Below are 25,000 nucleotides of genomic sequence, written 5' to 3' on the forward strand. Positions count from 1 at the left end.
TTTGGGTTTTGGAGGTGCCCAGATGAAGCCCAGCTGTGAAGCAATGCAAATGGCTGTGGGGCCTTGGGCCTTCTTTTGGATGTTCTGGGTCTCTCTGACTCAGCTGTAGTTTTTTTAGGTAAATTTATATTTCAAAGGGCCAGGCCATTCATATGAAAAAGCCTCTGCACATAGCTTGGGTGGGGCAGAGTCTCAGGGCGGAGCAAACAGCAATGGCTTCCCGTTAGCCCTGCTCTAAGAGGCCCTCGGGTCTCAGTGTTCCTTGGTAATCACTGCAAGCACCTCTGAGAGAAAGGCACCCTCGAGTTTCACCCGCTGCCAGACAGTCCAGTTTCTCCCTGTATGAATCTGGGTCCCCAGAGTCTCGCCTGGAACTGGAGTTCAGAGCAGTCGGGAGCTTGTGTCTCCCTGCAGATTGAAAAAGCCAGCCGCGCCCCTAACCGGTGTGGCTCAGTGGATAGAGCGTCGGCCTGTGGACTGAAGGGTCCCAGGTTTGATCCCGGTCAAAAGCATGTACCTTGGTTGTGGGCACATCCCCAGTAGGAGGTGTGCAGGAGGCAGCTAATCGATGTTTCTCTCTCATCGATGCTTCTAACTCTCTATCCCTCCCCCTTCCTCTCTCTAAAAAAAATCAATAAAATATATTAAAAAAAGAAAAAAAGAAAAAGCCAGTCGCGTACTCAGTTGCCAGCGTGCATGCGCGCATCTCAGTACCTCTGCATTTTACTTCCACAGCTCCTCTGACTCTCAGTGTGCTTTTCTCTTCCATTCTAGTTGTAGAATTTCCACTCATCTAGCCTTCCTGTGGTTCTGGATGATGTCCGATTTGTTTTTTAGTTGTAGTTTTGAAGTGGTTGTGCAAGGCAGCAATTTCAGTTGTTTACCTATGCCGCCATCTTGGTTTCTCTCTCTCGAATCATGTTTAATTCCAGCTGTCACAAATTAGAGCCACCTGAGGAAATTCATCTTGCCTCTGGTTTCTTCCAAAAAAGTTAGAAGAATTAGATAAGCCGGTTATACATGTAGAAATTAAATAAATAGAATTCTTATATTAGAAGTTCAAACTTAAGCCTGGTGTTGAGGAAGAAATTTTATCCATTCATTCTTTGAATAAGTATTACTTGAGCACCTATTCTTGCCAGGTACTGTACTAGGCTCAGAGAATACAGTGTTGGGCAAAATAGATGTGACCCCTACCTTTTTTAGCTTACAGTGCAGATGGTGAGACATACTAGGTGTACCGATTAATAATATATGGAGTTACACATATGTTGATATATATGCGATTTGATATGTATGCTATTTTGTTGTATTGACAACAAGCTTCAAAACTTCATATGTCAAATTTGCTGAAGGTGTTAACATCACAGATACTTTTACACTTAAAAATGTTGAATTTCATGCCAAAAAAATAGCATTTGCGAGAAGTTTTAATTCTTTATTTTGTATTTAATTCTTTATAAAGTATTCTTAATACTTTATTTTGAAGAAAAGTGCTGCTGAATACTTTGGGAAGCTTATAGTGAACATGCTCCATCTCAAGATACTTGTGAATGCTGGTTTGAATTATTTAAAAGTGATGATTTCGATGTGAAAGACAAAGAATGGCCAGGTCAACTGAAAAAGTTTGAAGACCAACAATTACAAGCATTATTGGATGAAGATGAGTGTCAAAAACAACTTTCAGAAAGATTAAACATTGCTCAGCAAACAATTTCCGATCATTTACAAGCAATGGGAAAGACTTTAAAGGAAGGAAAATGGGTGCCACATCAACAGAACGAAAGACAAATGGAAAACCGAAAAGTCATCAGTAAAATGTTGCTTCAACACACGAAAGAAAGTCTTTTTTGCATCGAATTGTGACTGGTAATGAAAAGTGGATTTATTATGAGAATCCCAAATGCACAAAATCATGGGTTAATCCAGGTCAACCATCAGCATCGACTGCAAGGCCAAATTGCTTCAGAAAGAAGACAATGATCTGCATTTGGTGGGATCGGGAAGGTGTGGTGTATTATGAGCTTCTAAAACCAGGTGAAACTGTTAATACTGATCGCTACCAACAACAAATAATCAATTTGAACCATGCTTTGATCGTGAAACGACCAGAATGTGCCAGAAGACATGGCAAACTAATTTTGCTTCATGATGACACACCATCACACACTTCAAAACCAGTTAAAGACACGTTAAAAGATCTTGCCTGGGAAGTTATTCACCCACCCGCTGTATTCACCAGACCTTGCTCCTTCGGTTTACCACTGGTTCTGATGGATGATGGCATCACACGATCTGAGCAGCACTTCAAAACATACGAAGAAGTGGATAATTGGGTCTCTGAATGGTTTGCCTCAAAACAAGAAAAGTTCTATTGGGACGGTATCCACAAATTACCTGAAAGATGGGGAAATGTGTAGCTAGCGATGGACATTACTTTTTATAAAGCACTTTTGATGTTTCTCTTGAAATTATCGTGTTTTCTTTGATTACAAAATCCACTATTATTAACCAGTATACCTAGTATATTCATTACATCACCTCAACATCTTAAATACAACTGTGAAAACAACTATACAGGGAAAGAACAGAGAACTCCAGGGCCTGACTGTGGGATGAGGGAAGACTTTCCTGAGGAAGGATGACAGATGGCCAGCCAAGAGGGGGGCGAGGGGTGGGAGGGAAGGCCTGGTAAGTGGCATTAGGGGACCACAGGCCTCTGTGGCCAGGGGAAAGAGTAGCTAGAGAGGCAAGCAGGGCCAGTTCTGGATGATCCTTGAAGACTTAAGGATTGTAGTTTTTATTTTAAGATCAGCAGAATATCAGGAAAGAGTGAAGCCATCAAATATTCATTTATAAAGATAATGCTGGCTGCCTGGAGGCTATTGCTGTTTGTTTAGGCAAGAGAACTCAAAGGCTTGGTATGGATGAGGCAGAAGAGAAACAGAGAGATGGATACCTTTGAGAGAGATTGAGGCTGGGGAGGATGGGAAGTGAGAGTGAGGCAAAGGAGGTTTTCTCTGATAACTCCTCCGTGTCTAGCTATGCTGAAAGTCTGGCACCTGAGGCAAGGCTTCTGGAAGATTTTTGAACAAGCTGAAATTTGTTCATCTCTCCCTCTTATCTGTACTTTTGCAGGTACCACATGCTCTACTCCAACATCTATTGAAAACGCAAACATCCAAGTCAAGAGTTATAATGAGAACTCCAGGGAGCGTTATATTTGTAACTCTGGTTTCAAGCGTAAAGCTGGTACGTCCAGCCTAACTAAGTGCCTGCGTAACGAGGACACAAATATTACCCAGTGGACAGTGCCCACTCTCAAATGCATCAGTAAGTACCTGCCCCTGCACCATCCCTGCCTGCCACTCTTGCCAAGGACACATAGAGAGCAGTGATGCAGTGTGGGTAATGGAATAGCCCATCTGTGGGGCCAAGAGATTTGTATTGAGGTCTGAGGCTAAATAAACCAATAGACCTCTAAACAACACCTCGGAGGTGGAAGTACATGGGCTTTGGAGCGGAGAGGGTGTCACACAATTCTGGCTTCAAACCTTGGCTCTGCCACTTACCTAAACCTATGAGACTTTGAGCAAGGGCCTTCATATCTCGGAACTCTAGGTTTCTCATATAGAAAATGGACCTGATGTCAACATTGTGGCTTGTTTGTAGAAGGATTCAGTGAAACCTGATAAATATTAACTATTATTACCATCAATGCTTTAAGATTATGGTAGTAAGAATTTGGCTACAGACAAGGATGTGTGCTCAAGCGTAGTTACTTCCCTGAGGGTTTTTCCAATTTCTTTCTCGGAGAAGGCCTGCAGGGCAATTATTGTCATTCTTCAATGGTATCCATCCCAGGAGACTGCGGAGACACATGGGCACAGATTTCCTAACTTGGTTACCCAAGTCTGGTGTCCAGTTAGTGGTCCAGAGCAAGTGTGAGGGAAAGTCGCCAGAATCAATTTTTGTAAACCACCTACAACTGGATAACCATGCCAGACGGAGCCAATTAATCTTGTGGTGGAAGCCAATTGTGCCATTTCCAGAAATACTAATCCACTTACTCTAGGAAAAACATTAAGCCACAGTCTTCTGATTTAACATTTATTGCTTACTTGGTGCATGTCCAGCAGTGAGTGAGATACTTTCTCATATAACATTTGTGAAAATTGCCAACTTCTCTATGGGGGAAGCAGAGGGGTAAGGAGATGAGGGGAGGTTTTGTTTGTTTGTTTATCCTCGCCGGATGATTTTTTTCCATTGATTTTTAGAGATAGTGGAAGGGAGGCAAGGAGGGCGGTGGGGAAGAGGGGGGCGGACATGGATATGTTGCCTTTTGCAGGGCCTTGACTGGGAATGGGGATCGAACCTGCAACCCAGGTACATGCCCCTGATCAGGAATCAAACCTGCAAATTGAACCCACGACCCTTTGGTGCATGGGCCCACGCTCTAACCACTTAGCAACACCAGTCAGGGCAGAGGGGAGGTTGTTCTATAGCAAACTCACTTTATTGTAGGACTTGGAGAGCCAGACTTTCTCATTGAATTTGTAGTGTTTAGACCACTGGTACCCCTCCCGCTCAACCTCTCCCTCTCTTGGCATGACTGCCATGCAGACATCAGAGGCAGAGCAAGGAGGAAGCATTCTACTTGATGCAGAGGACTGACTGGCCCTTTCCCTGATCTTTTCAAGGATGCATTTATATATACAGCCTTGGAAGATGGAAACAGCACCTCCCTCTGGAGAAAAGGCAGACACGGTCATGCCATTAATAAAAGACTCAGGTTCCCTGAGCTCAGTCTTCCTCTGCTGTGTTGCAGACCACTGGATGTATCTGTTCTGGCCCATCCAATGTTGCCTCTGTGGGGCTTAGGGATGAGGGAATTGATACAAATTTGCTGATACTCCTGCTGCCTATTGTGTTTGCAGTCTATGCTTATATTTGCATGAGAACTGCAGGTTGGGAAACATTGATTATAGTTTATTTCTTGTGCTTCTGGCCTATCCTAGGAGGCCAAATGTATCCGTTTTAAATTTGTATGTTTATTTGTTGTTTATATCCTGTTCTGAAGCCACCCCAGGTTCCACCCTCAGGATCATAAATGCCATGTGGTTGTCCTCTCTCTAGGAGACCCCTCCCTGACTCACCAAAGGCCATCCTCCACAGTAGCGCCAGCAGGGGTGACTCCAGAGCCAGAGAGTCCCTCCCCTTCAGGAAAAGGTAGGAATATTGGGAATTTTTTAAGGGCTTCCATTCCCTGCTAACACTCAGGTCCCCACAAATCCCTCAGATTCATGGACCACAGCTGAAGTTCCACTACAAACTTATGTAATAGAACAAAACTTTTTAAAAATCAAGAACAAAAATTTACCTTAGCTTAATTTTCTGTTTTAAATCAAAGGGGCTTGATATCCTGGTTTTATATGTGCATGGTTAAGAATGGTTTGAAATCCACTCTTATTATGTCAGATCAAACTCAACTGTAGACTTCTATCCTTGTCAAAACTAGGGAGGGTCTGAGGTTTGGCCTGTCTCACATGTTAGCCCGCCACGGTTTCAGGGTACTGGCAGAAAACACAGCACTCTTGGGTCAGAGCTGTGGCCATCACTTTGTAAAGTATATAGATGTTGAATCACTATGTTGTATACCTGAAACTAATGTAATACTGTGTCAATTATGAATAATTTTTTAAAAGCAACAAAAAACAGAGTTCTGATTCTAGAAAGAGCTTTGTAAGTATTAATAACAAAAGAAGTGAATTTCAGCAACATGGGAGACTCATGCAGAATTGCCTCCCAACAGTCCTAAACATCAGCACGTTAACTATGATGGCTCTGGTGTAGCAGCATTGCCCAAAGCTGCCAATGTGCCACATTTCCACTGAGTCTTAGGTAATCATCCATCCCAATTTCCTCAGCACTGTCTCAGTGTTAAGAAAATTCTAAAACTTGGGTGCTAAATATCATGGGACAATGTGCCCCATGTCCTAGGACAGTGGTCGGCAAACTGCGGCTCGTGAGCCACATGCGGGTTTGCCGCTCTGTTGACTAATGAGTTTGCCGACCACTGTCCTAGGATACCCTTACTTTACACTTAACTCTTGATTTTTTGTGTCTCATTTTCCAATTTGTGGCTTTTCCTGGCCCCTGTCTCCTCCCCTCTAGGCACAGTCATCCTGTTATGCTTGGCCCACCTCCCTAGAGCATGGCTCCCAATCTTGGCTGTCCACTGAGGTCACCTTGGAACTCTCGAGAGCAATCTGGGAATCAGAATCCTAGAAGCTCCCTGGGTAATTCTTAGGTAGCCAAAGCTGAGAACCACTGCTGAAGGGAGGATGGAGAGGCCAAAAAAGGTTTCCTTCTAGTTAGCTGGCTACCAACAGAAGGCAGAGGCTGAAGTACTGGCTATATTTAAGTTTGGGGCAGTTCTAAAGCTCCTTTGATCAAAGTCAAATCTGATTCATCCAGTTAATGAGAATCATCAAGTGGCCTCTCCCAGTTCTGCCTTCATGCGCCAAACACTTGGTCAAATGAAACTGCACAGTCGAAATCTCAGATGTGAGATTGTCATCTTTGATACAGAGTGATGTTGCCATGGGCACTTGGATGGGAATGCTCTGGGGGAACTCTATGCAAAGTACCTGGAGTGCTGGCATTCTGGGTAGTATGAGGACGTGACTAAGGATTAAAGGGCATGGGGACCTCTCACAGCATCTGTGGCTGGGAGCGCATGAAGCAGCCCAAATAATGTGGCCAGATGGCCAAAGATGCTGAGACTGGGGCAAAGCCAGGATACCCTTCAAATACACTATAGTTCAGATGGGCTGAATCTCAGGCTCCCCCTTATTTAGAAGTTTTGTGAAAACATGTATAAAATAAACTAAAACCAGCATCCCAGACGCCTCGGCTTAGGCAAATACAGTTCTACTTAGGTGCCTTTTTTTTTTTTTTTTGAGACCAGTCTTCTCTAGTAAACAGCCTGGATCTACTCTAATCTTTGTAATTTACTCTGCAAATCCTCTAGCATTCTCAAAAGTCTTATGGCCACCCCGGATGGATGACTATGTTATACACTTAAGGGATTTTCGTAAAGATCCATGGAGCAGTGTGCTGGGGGAGGGCTGGCCCAGGTCGGGCTCCTTAGAGCATGGATTAAGTTCATTCTCTTCTGGAGCTGAGAAAGTTACTATTCTAAGCATTTATGTTCTCCATGTGTTGCACCTTCCGACAGAACCAGCTTTCATTTTCAAGCCAGACACCACAGTGGCCACAAAGCCAGCCATGGTACCGGGCTCCAGGCTGATACCATCCAAACCTCCTGCAGGAACCACAGGGGTAGTCAGGAATGAGCCCTCCCAAGCCCCACCTCAGACAACTGCAAAGGCCTTGGAACATACTCCCTCCACCTCCCTCGAGAAGCCAGGTTGGCACTGGCTTTGCACACTTTACGGGAGGTCAGCTCTCTGCCTGCATGACATAATACCCTCCAAAACCAGAACAACCTAGCAACCCTCCGCCACCGGCTCTCTGCCACAGCCTTCTTGCTCTGGTCGCTCTGTTTTGTGCTCCACCCTGGCTCAGTCCAGGTGAAAAAGAAAGTCCATTTCCCAAATGTGCCAAGGCTTGCCGTATTAACCTACTTTGCTAAGAATCTGAATAATATCTGCTTCCTCCTAATATGGGGGGACAGAGGAAGCTCCCCACCCTCTGGAGTCATGATCTATGGGATGGAGGAGCTCCCGGTAACCTGTATCTTCTTAAGCATGGCCCAGGCTCTAAATGAATTAATTACCTTGCTTGTTCTTTGCTAAAATGAGTTTGGTTTTGCCAGCCATGCCTCTCTCAAGGCTTTAAGATAGGAACCAAATTGTGCAGAATTTCTCCTGCTTAATGAGAATAGTATCTTTAGGACTACTGTCATAACTGAGCTGCAATCTCTCCCCTCAGGTGCACATTCATCCGATTCCACAGCTGTCATTGGTAAGTATTTCCCTTTGTCCTGAAAGTGTTGAAGCTCAGGGGACTTGTCCCAGGAAGCTGAACAGTCCTGATTTGTGCCAGTTGTCCCAACATGATCACTAATAGCATCCCCTTTCACTCTCAAGTGTATCGGTATAGAACCGTGGTCGGCAAACTGCGGCTCGCGAGCCACATGCGGCTCTTTGGCCCCTTGAGTGTGGCTCTTCCACAAAATACCACGGCCTGGGCGAGTCTATTTTGAAGAAGTGACGTTAGAAGAAGTTTAAGTTTAAAAAATTTGGCTCTCAAAAGAAATTTCAATCGTTGTACTATTGATATTTGGCTCTGTTGACTAACGAGTTTGCCGACCACTGGTATAGAAAGTAAGTTACAAGATCACCCTATTTATGGAATTCTTTATTTGACATCACTATTTTCACATTGGTACCTTATCACTGTCAGGCTCCTGATACAGAAACCAAAGAGTAGATACATCACAAAAAGGGCCTGTTCAGCAATTCAGTTCTACTAAGCAGGGCTAGACGTCTGTTCAAGACTTACTAGAAAACCAGGAGTGTGTGCTGGCACCATGGAGATGATGTTGTTCTGCTGACATGCAGACTGCACTACTCCCCCAGTGTTAGCACCATGCACCTACAGCCAGACCATTCAAATTTCTCCATCTAGAAGCTCCGTCTAGAAGCCTTTTTACAGGAGATGCACACAACACTAAGACTAGGAGAGAATGTCCCAGTAAATATAAGGAGAGAGATGGAACATTGTTAGCAAGAAGGAAAGAAAAAGATGAAAGGAGAGGAAAGCCCAGAGAAGTAAGAAATGCAGAAGAAAGAATCTGAGACTTTTGTCTGAGAGGTTTTCAATGAACCAAAAGCCACTCTAATGTCATATGGGCAAAATGATTTCTATTTTTGATTTACAAGTTTTCCTGCTAGAGAAAGATTCATATTTTTATGGTTACATTTTATCTGCATTAGTGTCATCTGGGTAAAAATAAGTGGCTTTGGTCATTTCAGCAGTTAGTTGATTAGAATGGTATTTGGGTTTTTTAAAAATAATCAATCATATATACAAAGTCAAGACAGTGTAGAAAGGCTCTTTGGAGAGTATTTTCATGGAGAAACTATGGCATTTAATGGCAAGGATATGAAAATAATATGTTTATCATTTAAGAGGAGACCAATAAATAAAGAAGCCAATCTAATTTTTCTTTTTATGACACATACTACATTAATTTTTCTACGAAGTTTTAAGTTTTTTTATTCATTAAAAAAAATTTTTTTTATTGATTTCAGAGAGGAAGGAAGAGGGAGAGATAGAAACATTAATAATGAGAACCATTGATTGGCTGCCTCCTGCACGCCCCCTACTGGGGATTGAGCCTGCAATCTGGGCATGTGCCCTTGACCAGAATTGAACCCTGGACCCTTCAGTCTGCAGGCCAACACTCTATCCACTGAACTAAACCAGATAGGGCTTTATTCATTTTTTGAACTGGTAATTTTTGCACATGGTTTAAAAATAATTACAAAAGGATATATAGTAAAAAGTAAGCCCTCTCTCTGACTGAAAATCATCTGCGGGAAGGAAGCAATCCCCTGCTACCAGATTTCTGTGTACCCATCGGAGAAAGTCAGTATGTCAACAGCACACAGAGGATACATGATGCCAGCCAGTTAGGTATTTTATTTTCACTGATCTGTACTTTGTTTTATTTTTTTTATTATTATTAAATCTTTATTGTTCAGATTATTACAGTTGTTCCTCTTTTTTCCCCCCATAGCTCCCCTCCACCCGGTTCCCACCCCACCCCCTGCCCTTACCTCCCCCACACTGTCCTCATCCATAGGTGTATGATTTTTGTCCAGTCTCTTCCCGCACCCCCACACCCCTTTCCCCTCAAGAATTGTCAGTCCACTTCCTTTCTATGCCCCTGATTCTATTATATTCACCAGATTATTCTGCTCATCAGATTTTTTATTCCTTTGATTTTTAGATTCACTTGTTGATAGATATGTATTTGTTGTTCATAATTTTTATCTTTACCTTTTTCTTCTTCTTCCTCTTCTTACAGAATACCTTTCAGCATTTCATATAATACTGGTTTGGCGGTGATGAAATCCTTTATCTTTTTCTTATCTGTGAAGCTCTTTATCTGACCTCCAATTCTGAATGATAGCTTTGCTGGGTAGAGTAATCTTGGTTGTAGGTTCTTGCTGTTCATCACTTTGAATATTTCTTGCCACTCCCATCTGGCCTGCATAGTTTCTGTTGAGAAATCAGCTGACAATCGTATGGGTGCTCCCTTGTAGGTAACTAACTGTTTTTCTCTTGCTGCTTTTAAGATTCTCTCTTTGTCTTTTACTCTTGGCATTTTAATTATGATGTGTCTTGGTGTGGTCCTCTTTGGATTCCTTTTGTTTGGGGTTCTCTAAGCTTCCTGGACATGTAAGTCTATTTCTTTCACCAGGTGGGGGAAATTTTTCTGTCATTATTTCTTCAAAAAAGTTTTCAGTATCTTGCTCTCTCTCTTCTTCTGGCACCCCCATACTTCAGATGTTGGTACGCTTGAAGTTGTCCCAGAGGCTCCTTACACTATCTTCTTATTTTTGGATTCTTTTTTCTTTTTGCTTTTCCGGTTGGGTGTTTTTTGCTTCTTTGTATTTCAAATCTTTGACTTGATTCTTGCGATCCTCTAGTCTGGTGTTGGATCTCTGTATATTATTCTTTATTTCAGTCAGTGTATGCTTAATTTCTAGTTGGTCCTTTTTCATATCCTTGAGGGTCTCACTAAATTTATTGGCCTTTTCTAGAAAATTCTTGAAAAACCTTGTAACTGTGGTTTTGAACTCTATATACAGTTGTTTGCTTTCCTCCATTTCTTTCATTTGTGACCTGTGTCTTTGTCTCCACATTTTGGCTGCTTCCCTGAGTTGATGGAGTGGCTTTGTGTGGTAGGTGTCCTATAGGGCCGTGGCTCAGCCTCCCCAGTTACCTGAGATGGACACTCTTGGTGCACCCCTTTGTGGGCTGTGTACACAGTCTTGTTGTAGTTAAGCCTTGATTGTTGTTGATATCATTGGGAGGACTTGACCTCCAGGCCAATTGGCTGTGAGGATCAGCTGTGTCTACGATGGGAGAACTTCTGTGCTGGACACACCCTTATGAGGCAAGACTTGCTTCAGTGGGGCTTTGTTGCTCACTGAGTCTGCCCCCTGAGTGTGTCCCTTATGGATCTGAGAAATTGTAATCTGGATGGTCCCACTCTGACCCCTGGGTACACTGGCTTTTGGATCTCCAAGGAGGTGCTAATTTAGCCTCTGCCTGAGGCCACCCAGCAGGAGCTATGGAGAGATCTGCAGATTCCTCTTCTTTGTTTGGGTTTTGGAGGTGCCCAGATGAGGCCCAACTGTGAAGCAATGTAAGCTGCTTTGGGGCCTTGGGCCTTCTTTTGGATGTTCTGGGTCTCTCTGACTCAGCTGCAGTTTTTCAAGTAGATTTAGATTTCAAAGGACCAGACCATTCATATGCAAAAGCTTCTGCGCACAGCTTGGATGGGGTGGAGTCTCAGGGCGGAGCAAACAGCAATGGCTTCCCATCAGCCCCGCCCTAAGAGGCCCCCCAGGTCTCAGTGTCCCTTGGTAATTGCTGCAAGCACCTCTGAGAGAAAGCCGCCCTCGAGTTTCATCCCCTGCCAGACAGTCCAGTTTCTCCCTGTATGAGTGTGGGTCCCCAGAGTCTCGCCCAGAACTGGAGTTCAGAGCAGTCAGGAGCTTGTGTCTCCCTGCAGATTGAAAAAGCCAGCCGCGTACTCAGTTGCCAGCCCTCTGAGCATGCGCGCACCTCCATACCTCTGCACTTTACGTCCACAGCTCCTCTGACTCTCAGTGTGCTTTTCTCTTCCCTTCTAGTTGTAGAATTTCCACTCAACCAGCCTTCCTGTGGTTCTGGATGATGTCCATTTTGTCTTTTAGTTGTAGTTTTGAAGTGGTTGCACGAGGCAGCAAGGTCAGGTGTTTACCTATGCCGCCATCTTCGTTTTGTACTTTGTTTTCACTTAATGCTATATGTTGGAGATCCTTCCACATCAATATATAAAACCACATCATTCTTTTTAAGAACTTAAAAATATTCCATTGTATGGATTTGCCACGATTTAGTTAGCCAACTCCCTATTTGGACACATGACTTGCTTACATTCTTTGGCTATATTATAAACAATGAAAAATTATAAAACATTGTATTGTTTTGCATATGTGCAAATATATCTGTAGGATAAAATCTTATACATAAAGTTTTGGGGCCATATTTTCTATGTAGATTTTCAACTATTTTATTATGGACTATAATCTATTTTTTCAAATTTATGTCTTTCACTGGATTAAAATATCAGAAACTCACTCCCAAATTCTGAAATGTAATATAATAAACATTAACTGAACATGTACAATAGATAAAGATAGCTAAGTGCAAAGAACTGTGAAAATACAGAGATTTAAAAGAAAACAGCTTTAAACCATTCATATTGTATTATCTTCCTTCAAGCTGCTTAAATATAAAGATAGACATATTTCCCTGGCCACTCGGTTGAGCATCATCCCATGCACCAAAAGGTCACTGGTTTGAATGCCAATCAGGGCACATACCTTAATTTCAGGTTCAATCCCCAGTAGGTGGGGGGTGGAGGGGCAGGAGGCAGCCAATTGATGTTTCTCTCTCATCAATGTTTCTCTCTCTCCCTTCTATCTCCCTCTCAAAAAACACCAATAAAGACATTAAAAAAAAAAGACAGACATATTAAAACTATAAGAAAGCACGTAATTTCAGCAAGATGAAAACTAGCTATATTTCATTATGTATTATTTGAGTTTCATCCACTAAGAAGGTGTATGCTAAAATGAAAATCATGCTAACTTTCTAGAAACACTAAGTTATAATGCCTTCAAAGTATGTCACATACAATCCCAGCCACATAAGACCTAAGAGTATGCCCAGATCAGGTATCAGTGACAGAGGTACTCACTGATTCCCTGGACATCAGTGGCTGTTGCTATTTCCACATGAATAAGCAATCAGTTGAGCTCATCTTTGTAAATAAATAAATGATGCTTTATCCAGGGGTCCTCAAACTTTTTAAACAGGGGGCCAGTTCACTGTCCCTCAGACTGTTGGAGGGCCGGACTATAGTTTAAAAAAAAAAACTATGAACAAATTCCTATGCGCACTGCAGGCCCGGGAGGAGTCGGCTGCTAAGCAAGACAGGCAGCGGCACCTGGCGGGCCGGATAAATGTCCTGGGTAGGCTGCATGTGGCCCGCAGGCCGTAGTTTGAGGATGCCTGCTTTATACTATAGTGGTTGCTCAGTAAATGTTAACTTAATGTTTTAATCAGCCCATTGATACTACCAATATCATTTGTTTTTTAAATAAGGTTATAAAAGATATCACAACTTTTAAAGTTGCTTTTTTTAGTCCAACAGAAATATTGAATAAGTAGTGAATGAATGAGAAAATGGTTAAGTAAATTTGAGGGCTTTAACATTTAAGTAAATATTCAGGAAGTGTGGCTCATCATTCCATTGTCTTAAATATCTACTGCCTCACTTGGCAGCCCTTTTTATCAATAACTTTATTCAATTTTTCCAATATCTGGTTTCTGATCCTTGACTAAGCTATTCTTGAAGAGTCTCAATTGTAAAATAAAAGTCAAAATGTCATCTATGACGGTGTTTACATGGCCATCTTCATTTAGTACACTAGGAGTGAGGAGTTCCTTTTTCTGTCACATCTGAAATAAGTTTGCTACAGTTAATATGCTCAGCCTTTAACAGGAGCTACCTTTGTAACGTTCATCTGTTCAATCAATAGAAATGGAGATTCTATTCTGTGGCAGGTCTGGTACTAACCTGCAATGAAATGCAGGCAGTTACTACCCTTTCTGGCTTCCTGTGCAATTACCCACTTTTTCTCCTCTCTCTCTCCCAGACTCTAATCCTCCTCTATCTCACGAAATCTCTTTCACTTCCCTTTTCTCTAATCCATGCACCCCTAGGAAACACAAAAGGGTGGAGGACTTGGCAGTTGATATCTTAGTCCATTGTTGTAATGATTCTGGTTTCAATTTCTTTACTACATATCTCCGCATATAACTGAGGAAGAGGCCAAGGGTTTGAGTTTAAGTCACTGAGTTCAAATTGCTTTGTTGTATCATTGGCTCAGGAGCCCTCTTCTCCCTTGAGTTTGAGTCTGTAGTTTATGTCCTCATTAAAAATAAACAGGAAGAAGCATTGTGAAATACAACTTATTGTTTATATCAACTTGCCTTTTCCAATAAATCTCTCCATGAACAGTAAATGCATGCCAAACTGCTTAGTCAACATGAAGAAATAGTGTATCATCAGCTACAATATCTCTGCTAATAAAGATTTCTGATTTTTAGTCATACTGACAAGTAATGTTGTTTAAAAAGTCAAAAGAACTTTCACTAGTTTTCCAAGTTTGTCGTTACTTCTTTTAGAACAACTTTTCTATGCTTTTTTCTACAGCAAGTAGTTTTGGTTTTGCACTTTACTGTTTCTTCTGATTACAGCATCATTGCAAAAATATCAGGGGAAAAATTTTTAAAGAACATAAAGATTATCTACAATCCCACCATTACTTAATACTTTGATAGATATTCTTCAAAATTTTTTTGTGCATATGATACACACATGGCTTACTGGATTTCTTTTGGTTCATTTTTATTTCAACCATCTATTTTCACTTATGATATCACTAGAGGCCCAATGCATGAAATTGCCCCAGTTTCATCCAGAAGGACATGCAGAAGATCGTTTGGCTGTCCGGTCTAATTAGCATATTACGCTTTTATTATTATAGATAGACATCTTTCCATGTTAATATAGATTAATTTCACAAGTTTTAAAATATATTTTTATTGATTTCAGAGAGGAAGGGAGAGGAAGAGATAGAAACATCAATGATGAGAGAGAATCATTGATTGGCTGCCTCCTGCACGCTCCCTACTGGGGATCGAGCAAGCAACCAGGGCATGTGCCCTGACAGAATCAAACTGTGACCTCGTAGTTCATAGATCAAAGCTCATAGGTTCATAGGTCAAACTACACCAACCAGGCCATTTCATAATTTTTAAAAGCTGAATAATATTCCATTGGATGGGTATTAACACATTTTAACTAATTTTCTACTGATATTTAGATGAACATTTTAAAAATTATTTTACACAATACTTCAGTGAATATTCCTATATATATTTTCCCATTTCCTTAGAATGAATCCTAGAAGTAGAACTGGAGAGTTAATATATATGGTCTCTTCTAGAGCTTTTGTTATGTTACCAATTACCTTTGAGAAAAACTATACCCATTTACATTCACTCCTGCAAAGCAGAGAATCTGGGTGTTTCCCATATCCATATTTAACCTGTATTTCAATAGGGTTGTATTTTAAATGCCAACCCATGGGGATTTACCCTTGCCTACAAGGTTGTGTGTTGGTTGTACCGGGACAGGTCTCAAAGTTTAATGGACTAGAAGACTAATTGACTCAGGGTCCACAGTGAGATGACTGGCTCTCCAGATGTTCAGGGTTGTCATCTTGCAAATGGGGCAGCCAGGTGAGTTTTGCAGGGAGATTTCATAATATGAAGGCAAGTTGGCAAAATCTGCTTGGAATTTATTATTCACTCAGTGTTTTAAAAATAGTTATGTTCACCTGCCCTTTTGCTTCCACACGAGGATCCCACTGTTCCTGTCTAATTAATCTCAAATGCTGTCGTGCCTGCTGGCCTTCCACCCTCAAATCCTCCCACCATCCATGCTGTTCCTTTCAACTCAGTCAACAGTTTTTTCCTTTTCCTAAGCATTTCTTTATTCTCCTCTTACTTGTAAGATCTCTCTTATAACACCTCTTCTTTCTCCTTACCACCCTTCCTCTGTTATAAAAAAGTAGCAAATAATGACAATGGAATTGGAAGAAAAATGGCACTGCAAGCTATCATTTCTAAATCAGGATTCTGCGAAGCTGCAGAAAAGGGGGAGGCTGTGCCAGAGGACAACTGAGGAGGACCCTTACCATGTCTACTTTCTTGACTTTGGATTTAGCAGCAAGCATTTCTTCTCATGAAGTGCTGGCCTCCTCATCCTCATATGTCCACCCCGGGTTCTGATCTCTGAGCCTCTTACTTTCCCCTCCTGACTTACTCCCATCCCTGCCCATCACTGTCACTCTGCTCAGGAAGGACAAGGATTAGGAGTACAGGACATGGGATAACATGAATTGGACAGTTTGAACTGGCAGTGTTGGTGGGGAAGGAATGTACTTTATGCTCAGAGGTAGAATAGATTAAATTGCATGGAACCTTAAGAAATGTTAATAACAGTAAGCTGGTTGGGAAGGCATTTGTATCTCTCTGTGGAAATGTAAATTGTAAAGAATTTTCAGATTCTTAGAAATGAACCTTATAGGGGGATAAATGGTGATGGATAGAGACTTGACTTGGGGTGCTAAACACACAACGCAGTGTACAAATATGTGTTGTAGAATTGTGCACCTGAAACCTGTATAATTTTGTTAACCAGTGTCACCCCGATAAATTAAATAAAAAGGAAAAAAATGAAATGAATCTGCTACCTGGACTTTTAGCATGATACCAGCTTAGTTCTCTTCTTTTACAGTGGCAACAATCTCCATACCTGTCAGTGTGCTTTGTGGAGTATGTGTGGTATTACTTCTGGTATATTATAAAAAAGTAAGGTGAGTGGCACAAGAGAATCACACTGGACAAGATTCTTCCTTTCTTCCGAGAAAAGAGTTCATTATTATGACTCTGGGCCTGCCTTCCCAATGAAGAATCCCTTTCCTGGCTAAAGACACAGGCTCTCACTCTCACCCCTTTTATGTTGGCCAAAAGGAGTGTCGGGCCCTGGCTGGTGGCTTAGTTGGAGCATTGTCTCAATATACCAAAGGATGGTTGTTTTGATTCCCAGTCAGGGCACATACCCAGGTTTTGGTATGTGATCTGTACGGGAAGCAACCGATCAATGTTTCTCTCTCACACTGATGTTTCTCTCTCTCCCTTTCTCTCTCTAAAACATATCCTCAGGTGAGGATTTAAAAAAACACACAACAGTGTTGGAGTTGAGCAGTCACACTGAGCCAGTCTTAGAAAGCCATTTACTTTCCAAAGCAGGCCACTTGTCAGAAATGGGGCAGCGAGAGCTGATGACACAGGGCCAATTTTACCAAGAGCCAATTCAGAAAGAAAGAATGTGCCAAATAACCAATTTGATAGATATGCAATTTGTATCACTTCTTATCATATAGTCATGAATATATTCTTCAATGTACTCATTAAATATGGATATACTTTTTTATAAATATCCTCATTCATGTCAGCCTTACTTTAGTATTTCTGATCATTGAAATTCTACGTTTCAGCATTTGTGACAAGATTGTTTCTGCCACTTGCTGAAATTTCAGACCTTATTATTTTTCTAATCTTCAGGCATTTTTATCATTTTTTCATTAAAGCCTCAAATGACACATTAGCCTTTATTTATTTTTTAAATGCTCCTTAAACTTTTTTAAATGAATTTTTCTTTTTTAAAAATATATTTTTATTGATTTAAGAGAGGAAGGGAGAGGGAGAGAGATAGAAACATCATTGATGAGAGAATCATGGATCAGCTGCCTCCTGCACGCCCCCTAGTGGAGATCAAGCCTGCAATTTAGGCAAGTGCCCTTGATCAAAATCGAACCCAGGACCCTTCAGTCCACAGGCCGATGCTCTATCCACTGAGCAAAACCGGCCAGGGTTAGCCATAATTTTATACTTCTACCAATTAGTAGCCAGTATTTCAGCATTCCACATTGATGTAGTTGCTCTGGATCCTTTCTCGGCTTTATACAATCAATGGACATAAGATTTGTTGAAAATAAACTTTTAGTTACTAGTAAAAAAATATTCTTTTGTAAATATCATATCAATATAAAGACTATACTGCCCTTTGAGCCTAACTTCGAAAAACTGAACATTTCATGAAATGCTACTGTAAAGCCAAAATGAAAACATCATCTAAAAATTTACATAAATCTTCAAAAGCTGTTAATACCATCTCAACCAACAAGAAATACCATAAACTTCATAAATAGTTTAGAAATTAACTAAGATTGCTATATTACTTAAAAACTTATCAAAAAATAAAAAATGTTAAAATTTTGGCAAAATGTATTTTAAAGGATTTTTTAAATATCATAATAATTTCCATATAAAATGCTATATTTGGAGTTATATCCTTAAGAGATTATAATGACTATAATCATTGACTATATATTTTTAAAATATATTTTTATTGATTTCAGAGAGGGAGAGGGAGAGAGAGATAGAAACATCAATGATGATAGAGAATCATTGATTGGCTGCCTCCTGCATGCCCCACATTGGGAATCGAGCCCACAACCTGGGCATATGCCCCGACTAGGAATAGAACCATGACCTCATGGTTCACAGGTTGAGATGCTCAACCACTGAGCCATGTTGGCTAGGCGACTATTTAAAAAGAATACATACACAATCTTTTAAAAGAATAATACATTAAATTATGTTCTTTAAAAGTATTTGAATATGTAGTATATATGGCCAATAAATATGCTCATAAGAAAATATCGATATTCACAGACTATGTTAAAGAAATATTCATAATCACCTCTTTAAGAATTGGTAAACCTCCAAAGAGCTCAAAGTGCTTATTTTAAAATGTCCTAAAAAGTGCTTATCCTCGGAAGGTGGGTTAAATAATGCATGGAAGAAATTGCTGAATCAGACACTTCATGGCCTAAAAATCACATTGTTCAACAAAGAAACATGAAATTAAGGTGTTCTGCCTCCCCTCCTCTTGATTACTCAGGAACTGATTAATATATTTGTTTACTTTTTAAAAAGCTTTTATTGATTTTTAGAGGGAGAGAGATAGAAAGACACATTGATCGATTGGCTTCCTGTACACTCCTCTACTGTGGATCGAGCCCACAACACAGGCATGTGCCCTGATCAGGAATCGAACCCATGTCTCCTAGTTCCTGGGTCAATGCTTAACACTAAGTGCCAAGAACTGTTTTAGAAGCTTTATAAATATTATGTCATTTTTATCAGGATTATCACATCTGGCTTAGCTGGACTCCTAGTTACTTTCTCCTTCTCTTCTTGCCATTTGAACTACCACTTTTCAGCAGAGGGTTGGCAAGGTGGGGGGAAGCTGCTCCAATAGCATTTGGAAATCTTTGGTGGATAAGGGGGTTAAAAATACCGAAAACCCTAAAAATAGGATTTAAATAGTATCTGTGAGTGCAGTTTTCTCCATCTGAGTGTTCAATAGGGACTGTTTACTCAATTTGAGGGCAATACTCTCCTCTTTTCAAAACCTGTGAATTATTTGCTTTACAGGAAAACTTCCCAGACACCCAGTGATCAAATGGAAAATATGGAAGATATCCCAATGACTGGGGGAACCAATAGCAGAGAGGAGGATACAGAAAACTACCACACAGTCTAGGAAACTTCAAGGGAAAACCAGGCCAGCAAGGGCTACAGCGAAGGCACCAACTCTGCTCTGGCCAGAGGGGACCTAGAAAAGACTCAAGGAGTTGGGCGCCAGGGAGAAGCCACCAAGATGTGCCCACCCTCAGCACTGTCTGCATGAGTAGGTTCTCCAGGCTTGGGATGGAAGCTTGATGCCTGCCCTGCCTCAGATATGGGGACAAGTTCCCAAAGTCCCAGCCATTGAAGGCCTCAGGTCTTCCTATCAGGGCTTTTATTTCATTATGATATTTACTCAGGATAACTTATCAGCTTGACTCTCTTCCATCCCTACTTCCTGACTGGCAGTTTACAAAGAAAAGAAATATATCTGAGGCTCTAAGTGAATTTAGTAGGCTCCTCCTGGCTTGAGAGATGTGTCTATAAGGATGACATTAGCATTTCAGCTCCTAAAACTCTCTCCAATTAGGTGCTCTGCTTGCACTGAAAGGGAGCAAAGAGATATTGTACCCAGTGAATTCTCTTAATTTAAGGATTCAGAAAGAAAACTGAACTCAGTGACATTTTCCATATATATACATTTATATTTATACTTTGTTTATTATCCTATTAATAAAAGCCCAGCGACCTAATGGCAGAACGACCAGTCGACCAGTTGCTATGACATGCACTGACCACCAGGGGGCAGATGCTCAATGCAGAAGCTGCCCTGTGGTGGTCAGTGTGCTACCACAGTGCGAGCACTGCTAGGCTGACCGGGATGAGCAGCTGCTCCCACTGCGAACTCTGGGCCAATAGCAGGAACCCGGGCTGCGATTGTCGCCTCCTCACCCCAGGCTCCTTCTCCTTGCTCCCTGCCACCTCCTCCGGACACCTGCAGGCTGCACAGCGCCTCCACTGCCGCCACCGCCGGGCTCGCAGAGCTGACCCCGGAGGCTGGGAGGCGGGTTTGTGGCTGCTGCAGGACTGAGGCCTACTCCACTGCCTCTCAGTGCTATTGTCCCTGGGCCTGGCCCCAACCGGGTCCCCTGGAGAGAAGAGTGCTCCGGCTCCACAAAAGATTCCGGACCAGGGAGCAGCTGCTCAGGGGGCGGGTCCACAGCCACTTGGCTGACTGGGATGAGCGGCGCTCCCATAGCGAGCCAATCCCCACAGGCCATGCCCCCCACCAGTGCATGAATCCCATGCACCAGGCCTCTAGTATCTACATATTATGACTTGCATTTTGAAATTGTATCTTATATAAATAAAATAAAATGTCTATTTTCAATTTAAAAATGCAGTAAAACAATCACTGAGAAGAAATGAACATCAACAACAAAAAAGAACACCAAGCCCTGGTCAGTTGCTCATGGTTAGAGCGTTGGCCTGCGGATCGAAGGATCTCGGGTTCAATTCCCGGTCAAAGGCACATACCTCAGTTTCAGGTTCAATCCCCAGCCCCAGTCAGAGGCAACCAATGGATGTGTCTCTCTCATGTCAATGTTTCTCTCTCTCTCCCTTCCCCTCCTCCCTCCCTTCTACTCTCTCTAAAAATCAATGGAAAAAATATCATCAGATGAGGATTAAAGAAAAAGAACACTAAGAGGAGAAAAAGCAGGAATGCAGAGTCCCAAATGGTTGAGCTCAGGTTTTCTAAAAGGAGAAAAACAATCTTGTCTAAAGCTGGATCAGATCACAGTTTTAGAGAATTTCTAATGGGATTTTCATGTAAGAAGCCACAAGTGGCAGGTTATGGCCCAAGTACTCCTGGTACACACATATTCTTGCTTTGCATTGTTCCCTTTCTTTCTTTCTTTCTCTCTCTCTCTCTCTCTCTCTCTCTCTCTCTCTCTCTCTCTTTTTCTTTCTTTCTTTCTTTTTCTTTCTTCTTTCTTTCTTTCTTTCTTTCTTTCTTTCTTTCTTTCTTTCTTCCTTTCCTATTTATAACATTTTAAAAATAAAATCATGGGACTAATTCCACATCCTTATTTTATAGATGAGAAAATTGAGGCCCAGAGAAGTTGACTTACCCAAGGCCACATGGCTCAATTAATGCCAGAGAGTTTGAACAGGATTTGGGATAGGGAGCGGGGAGCAGTAGTCCTGACTATAAACCAGCTACCAATTGCGCAGTAACACAGCCAGGGGGAGCCAGGTAGCCATTACAAGCTTTTGAGAGGTGGGGCATAGCAATCAATTCCTGCTCTTTCAGAAGCTCTCAAAGTGCCCTTTATTTTTCTTTGTGTCACCAATTTAGATGGTTTCAAAAGTCAAGGAAGAGTAGGAATTTAAATGGCTGGTGCTGGGAATTTTAGAGCCACACCATTTTCACTATATGCAAATATTTTTTCAATGAATAGAAAAACTGGCTGCTAACATGTGAGCTGAGCCATTTTATTCACTCTTGGCCTTAATTACTTCATTATCCTAAAACTACCCGATTTAAACTCTTCAGCTACTTGCCCCTAAGTTTCTAGGGCTGGCTCCAGTTTGTACTTTTTAAGAAGTGTTAAAATTTTGACCCTTGATATTTTAAAACTAATTTGACAGAAAACACAACTTACATAAGAAATTGGGCAGATGTTCAGTAGAACCAAATTTTGTAAGGTTTCTATTAAGTGTAAGAGGGCTATGTCACAGGACTAATTGATAGATTTGTGGTTTGGATTCACCATGGTCTTTGGAAAAGACGTGTTCTAACGACTTCTGGGCCCATTTTGGAGCTTTGAAATCACTAGTTCAGATCCATCACAGAAAAAGCGCATGATCCATCAGTCACCAACCAAGTTTGAGCTGGGTAGATTACATGACAAAAATTAGATCTAGATAATTAGATCTAGACATGGAAGCAAGCAGGGTGGGGTGGAGTTGGGGTCTGAAAGAACCAGGGAGGGTGGAGTGGCATGGATAAATAAATAAACAAATCTAGGATTTTTTTTTTTAAAGACCTAAAGGGTAAAATGAATTCTTTTACAGGTGGTAGTTCTTCTAGGGAAATGTTTACAAAACCTCTTCAACATCCAAACATACTATGGCCCCAGAATTTATCCATCAAGCAGTGATGAACATCTCAAAAGTAAGAACTGTCTTCATCTTTGAATTCTCAGAGATTAATGCAGTGCCCTGCAGGTGATTAATAGATGCTAGATCAATGAAGTAAAAGCTTCCTAACTGAAGTATGACTAAATGTTCTGAGACAGAATAGCCCATTGTCAGGCAAAGCTACAAAGGAAACACTCCGCTACTTGTCTTTGTGCCACCCATCTCCCCATGCTTTGTTAACAGTTCCAAGCATTGCCTCAAGTTCTACATACATCTGTCCCCCATTTTTACACACAAACAGTAATTGGCCAGTGGGTTTGGTTTGGGAAGACACAATGTGATGTGGCAGTGAGGAAGACTACATGGAGAGCAATAAAAACCTATGCTAGAAGGGCAGATAAATAGTATGTAGGGATCTGAGGCGCACTTTCTCTGTTGCATCAGGGCCCCCTTCCTAACTCATCTCCCTCACCCTACCCAGTTAGCTGCCTGCCAGAGATCTCCAAGATCACCAATTTCCCATCCCGCCCAAATGACTCACTTCAGCCTACCAGGGAAGAGTCCTGCCAACCAGCCTGCTGTAATACTAGTTGCTCTAGCCCTAATCGGTGTGGCTCAGTGGATAGAGCGTCAGCCTGCGGACTCAAGGGTCCCGGGTTCGATTCCGGTCAAGGGCATGTACCTTGGTTGCGGGCACATCCCCAGTGGGGCGTGTGCAGGAGGCAGCTGATCGATGTTTCTCTCTCATCGATGTTTCTAACTCTCTGTCCCTCTCCCTTCTTCTCTGTGAAAAATCAATAAAATATATATTTAAAAAAAAAATACTAGTTGCTCTAGTTATCTGTTACTACATAACAAACCACCACTGTTCATTATCTCTGGGCTGACTGGGCTCAGCCAGGCAATTCTGTTTTATGTGCCACCAACTAGGGTCATTCACTCGGCCGCATTCAGTTAGTGGCTGGGCTGAGTGGAAAGTCTAAGAAGGCTCCACTCACTTGTCTGGTGCCTCAGCACTCCTCTATATGACCTCTCCACAGGGATAGCTTGGACTTCCTCATAGTATGGTGGCCTTGGGGTATAGTCAGACTGCTCACATGGTGATAGAAAAGAGAAACTGCCAGGCCCCTTACAGGTTGAATTTTATTGAACCTGGAGAATTGAGGAATATTTTAGACATAATAGGGCTTGAGTTGAAAAATGGGTGTGATTTAATAGAAACAGACATGGAGGGTTCTAAACAGGGGGACTGACACAAGCAAAGACAGACAGGAATGTAAGTGACAAGTTCAGGAAAAAAGAGCAAGACAGTTGGAATGATAAACTATTTATAGAGCAACATGAGAGATAAGGCAGAAGTCAGATTGTGAAGTATCATGCTTCTCTTATAACCCCCTGGGATTATATATAACATTAGCTGTGGTTCCATGAGGATTGCTCAGTAACTATGTTAAGCAAAAAAAAATTTTTTCAAACGGAGCCTTACAGAGCAAAGGTCCTGAAGGGATTGAATCCCTGAATCAGCAGAACCAGAGGGTCTCTCTCCAAGTACCTCCCTGGCTCTACCCAATGCCCCCTTCTGGTAGATGTCAACACCATAAACTTAGATCTGACTCTAAGTTCCAGGGCGGTTTCATCACTTCTCTGGGTAGAGCTGAAGCACTAATTATAAAACAAGCGTGTCATCTTCAAAATCCCCTTTGAGATCAACACAATCCAGAGGGCTCCCGAGTTGCTTCCTGGCGCAGTGCTCCAGGGTCACCTGGGTTGCAATGGCTGATGGTGTCTCCAACATGTTCCAGGAAGCTTCAGAGGCTCCAGAAGCACCTCGGAGACTACCCAGGGGGAAAGCTTAGAACAAATTCCAGTCCTGTCTAATTAGAGCAGCTACACTCTTTAAGTGGGGGTAAATTTGATTTGAAGAGTATCATGGCTGCCTCAGCCAGTTTGATTCCAGTCAAGGGCATGTGTTTAGGTTGCAGGTTCTATCCCCAGCCCCGGTCAGGGCATGTGCGGGAGACAACCAATCGATGTTTCTCTCTCTTTCTCTTTCCTTTCTCTCTCCCCCTCCCTTCCACTCTCTCTGAAGAACAATGGGAAAAAATCCTTGGTTGAGTATTAACAAAACAAAAAAAGAGTGTCCTGGCTAAGAACATCTGAAAGTCTTCTATGCTTTCTGTTTTTAACAAATGTGGTTTTGGCTTTGTTTTTTTAAGAGCTCTAGCTCTAGCTGTTTACTTGATGGTAATGGAAATACCATGGGTTTTGGGGATGGCATCAAGCTCTGTTCTATGTGCTAGAGCAGCCGTGGGCAAACTACGGCCCGCGGGCCGGATCTGGCCCGTTCGGCTGTTCTATCCGGCCCTCGGAGCCAAAAAAGCAGAGGGTTCTCTTGCTCTCCCCTCCGCTCCTTCACCAGCAGCAATGTTAACAT

The 25,000-nt window shown here is 41.9% G+C and overlaps 1 protein-coding gene across 2 annotated transcripts in view; it reads left to right on the forward strand.

Annotated features, from left to right (window-relative positions):
- IL15RA (interleukin 15 receptor subunit alpha) overlaps positions 1 to 20,178 on the forward strand; it is a 37,014-nt gene extending 16,836 nt beyond the window's left edge. Inside the window, exons 2-7 of one of the 2 annotated variants that reach the window (XM_080669641.1) lie at positions 3,139 to 3,333; positions 5,137 to 5,229; positions 7,241 to 7,432; positions 7,957 to 7,989; positions 16,682 to 16,760; positions 19,450 to 20,178. In XM_080669641.1, the coding sequence (XP_080525767.1) occupies positions 3,139 to 3,333; positions 5,137 to 5,229; positions 7,241 to 7,432; positions 7,957 to 7,989; positions 16,682 to 16,760; positions 19,450 to 19,558 (701 nt within the window). In that variant the 3' untranslated portion in view covers positions 19,559 to 20,178. The remainder of the gene's footprint in view (positions 1 to 3,138; positions 3,334 to 5,136; positions 5,230 to 7,240; positions 7,433 to 7,956; positions 7,990 to 16,681; positions 16,761 to 19,449) is intronic. The other variant, XM_080669640.1, reaches the window with a different exon arrangement.
- The last annotated feature ends 4,822 nt before the right edge of the window (positions 20,179 to 25,000 follow it).

This window comes from Plecotus auritus, assembly GCF_963455305.1.
Source record: "Plecotus auritus genome assembly, chromosome: 1".
Classification (NCBI taxonomy): Eukaryota; Metazoa; Chordata; class Mammalia; order Chiroptera; family Vespertilionidae; genus Plecotus; species Plecotus auritus.